General features: G+C 57.2%; 1 protein-coding gene across 1 annotated transcript; it reads right to left on the bottom strand.

Moving 5' to 3' along the window:
• Positions 1–224: 224 nt before the first annotated feature.
• Positions 225–1,518, bottom strand: LOC103602142 (interferon-induced transmembrane protein 3-like). Its single transcript, XM_008586565.1, has 2 exons — positions 1,142–1,518; positions 225–556 (listed from the first exon to the last, which is right to left on the bottom strand). Exons 1-2 carry the CDS (start codon positions 1,388–1,390, stop codon positions 389–391), a joined length of 417 nt encoding a protein of 138 aa, XP_008584787.1. The 5' UTR covers positions 1,391–1,518; the 3' UTR covers positions 225–388.
• Between the last annotated feature and the right edge of the window lie 2,043 nt (positions 1,519–3,561).

Genomic DNA, 3,561 nt, shown 5'->3' with positions numbered 1-3,561 from the left:
GGCCCCAGCGCATCTTGGGTCAGGCTCAGGCCCTGGGAAGGAGGGACCCCGCCCAGGGCCCTGGTCCAGCTGTGCCCCCAGCAGGAGGCCAGACACCAGCAAGTTCTGAGGCCATGCCCTGCGACCTCAGAGCAGCATAGCAGGTGGGGTGGGGAGGTGGGCTCAGTCTCGGACCAGGCTGGGGACTCTCAGCAGTGCCCCTCCCCAGGCCATGTCGCAACACCTTCATGAACACGTGCACTTTATTGAATTCCTTGTAGACAGGTATGTGAGTAGAAGCTGCTGTATGAAAGCGTGGAGCCCAGGGACAGGGCCACAGCCCAGGGGGCAGGGCCAGCGGGGCACGGTGGAGGCCATGGGCACTGCTGGTGGCCTCCAAGATTCTGTATTATCTGCGAAATGCTCCGAAGATTACTTCTGAGAAAATGATGAGAAGGACGATGACTATCGCGATCTTTATGATGCTGACGATGAGAGCGGAGATGTTCAGGCACCTGGCGGTGGAGGCATAGGCCTGGGCCCCAGTCATGTCGCCCACCATCTTCCTGTCCCTAGACTGGGGAGACCGCATGGTGAGGGGGCCGTGGAGCGGGTCAGGTGAGAGCCAGCTGCTGGGACTGAGGTCCCCCCTGGTTCCCACCTGCCCAGCTCAGTCTCCACCTGCCCTCAGCCTGATCTGGGACACCCCCTCCCCTTTGTTACAGACTCTCAGGGTCACCAGGAGGGTCAGGGCTCTGCCCCCCTCTGCTTTGGCCGCTCACCCCACCATGTGGGCAAAGTCCCCTATGAGTACTTTTTGCACTTTCTGAGAGCCTGGGGCACCTCGATCTGCAGTGTGAAGGGTGTAGTTTCTGGAATTGGGCCGTAGGGAGAAGGCTTCCTCTGGGCTGGGGTTGGGAGGACACGTCTGACCCCATCCATCCCCATGCAGCCTCATGCTGTACCCGCACTGGGAAGGTTCCCCAGGCCAAGCACACACACAGGTTACATACACAAACATATAGACGACCGTGAGACACACACAAACTCCCTCCCGCCACACACACACACACAGGCCCCCACCTCACCCCAGGTGCCGGGGGACAGGTGGAGCTGGCAGGCTCACGCCACTTTCCTGGGGCATCCCCCCACCCGCACGCACCTTCACGGAGTAGGCGAACGCGATAAAGCCCAGGCAGCACCAGTTCATGAAGAGCGTGTTGAACAGGGACCAGACCACATGGTCGGGCACGGAGGTGTCGCTGCGGATGTTTATCACGGTGGAAGTCACAGGAGCCGAGCTCTGGGGCATCCCCAGCACAGCCACCTCGTGCTCCTCCTTGAGCAACTCGTAGTTTTCAGAGACGCCAGTGTTGGCACGAGTGAAGAAGGTTTGGGAAGTGTGGTTCATGTTGCCGAGACCCAACCAGATGTCCCGTCCAGACGCTGGGGCAGTCAGTGCTCAGTGGATCCTCCCCGTCCTCTGTTGTTTCGATTTCTCAGAAGTTTCCTTTTCCTGGCATTTGGCAAATTGGGAGCTGGCTGGGGACTCAGGAGGGCGGAGCAAAGTTTTTAGGATCAAGTTACCCTGCAGCAGTGGGGCAGGCTGGAGGGCAAAGGAGGAGCTTCCTGCCCAAGCACTCAAAACAGGACGTGTCGAAACAGAAGTCCACACCTCATTCTGGGTGGGGGTGGGATCTGGACACGGTTCTTGGGCCTCAGAGTCTCCCCACTGCAGGCGACAGCTACAGGACCTTCCTGCCTGGGTGACGGGCCCCTGCCACAGAAAACGTGCCCCCGAGCTCACACCTCACTTCTTACATCCATGGCCCTGTCTGCAGCTGAAGTCCCTGCTGCAGGAGGGTTTTGGGGAGGCCTAAACCTCCGTGGGTCTCCTGGTTGCAGGTCGGAGGCTCAGCAGCCAATGTTGCCTGGCCCAGAGGAGCTTTGCAGGCCCAGGAACCAGAACACTGGGGCTCGCTGACTGAAGAGCAGGCTGTGGTGGGAGACGGGGGCGATTCCAGGGCACGTGGGAGCAGGTTGGGTCACAGTGCCGGCACCCTTGAGCCCCCTGCCCTTCCTACCTCCATCCTGTGCCCTGGCATTTCCCACCGGTGTGGCAGGGCTGCTTACTGTGTTCAGTAGAAATCATTGGAGGCTGCAGTTTTGAACTAAGTTTCTGTACTAAGCTCAAAAGACTAGACTGAAAATCAAAATGGAGTCACCCATGCTAAGTTGTACATCACTTAGGTTCTGGTCTGACTTCAGACAAGTCAGGAGAGAGAGATAACAGCCACTCTCCCAACAGGCCAACTTTACCCTTCAACAGGTGTGACAATGACATCCCTCTGCTTTAATCCTTACACAGAAGAGACAGCCTGACGTGGCCTGATCTTCACTGGTCAGCTACTTTCCTATGGTTCTGTCTTCCTGTCCCCACTTTACAAGGACAGTGACTTCAAAATGAGCTGTCCCTTTCTGTTCCTTGTTGAGCCTTTCCTCAGCATTTGTCTGTCTATAAGGTCACCCCCCTCTGCCTGGCTCATGGGAACTCTTATTCTATCATATGGAGAAACTTGTTCCCGATTCTAGACTCACAGTAAAGCCAATTGAGGTCTTTAACTAAATGTGTTGTCATTTGATTCTTTGACAACTGGATGTCCTGGGCTTTAGTCACTGCCATGCTCGAGGAACCTGGGGAGTTGGCAGAGAGGGCTGTGGAGCTGTGGGGCCTGTGACACCTTCTCAGCAGAGGGTGAGGTCAGCTTAGTAGCCAGGAAGGCAGCTCCTTGTCAGGATGAAGGATCACAGCTGTCCCTGCTGTCTGCAGTTCTTTCCTAAAGAGAGGAAGATGTGGGATAACATGGCAGAGGCTGGACTCTCCCATTAGAAGCTATGGCTCTTCACCCGCAGGCCTCGCTGGGCTGAGGCCCCCAGACCAGCCTCGAGGGGCCCCCGTGGCTCCCACATCCCCCAGAGCTCTGGGATCAGGGCCCTGGGGCTCCTCCAGGTTCCAGGTCTCATCTCCTCAGCCTCTTCCCTGGGTCCCCTCATGGGTGCCAGCTGTTTCCTGCAGTTTCTACCTCCACGTTAGCCCATGAGCAGTGTCACCTGTCACCAGCTCCTAAGAAGACGTCCTCACTGGTGAATAAATACCTCATGTGGCTTCGCTGTTGCAGGAGGGACCCACACTGACGCAGCGTTTTCCTGGCCGGCGGGGCCAATGCTGCACACCTGGACCGCCAGAGGGTGCAGGGTGGGCAGAGCAGGCACAGGATGGGGGCGAGGGCAGACAGGCTGGGCTGGCACCTGTTTAAATCCTGATGGGTTGCATGTGCCCACTGCTGTGGGGTAACACTCCCACCATGGCCCATTTCACACCACCCACAGGACGTCCAGACGCGGAGCGTATAATTGCAAAGCGATGTGGGTTTGTTTGTCTGTTTGCAGCTGTCCTTTTTAGGAAATCTGAACCCTTGACCCTGGTGTTGTCAGTAAGATGCTCTAAGCAGCTGCGGCGACTGTCCAGCCCAGTCATGTGTTCTGAGTAGTGACCACTTTTGTTTTACGTAAATTATTTCA

The sequence above is a fragment of the Galeopterus variegatus genome, unplaced genomic scaffold, assembly GCF_000696425.1.
Source record: "Galeopterus variegatus unplaced genomic scaffold, G_variegatus-3.0.2 Scaffold4030, whole genome shotgun sequence".
NCBI lineage: Eukaryota > Metazoa > Chordata > Mammalia > Dermoptera > Cynocephalidae > Galeopterus > Galeopterus variegatus.
Note: the sequence above shows the minus strand (reverse complement) of the source record. Positions and strands in the feature narration are given on the sequence as shown.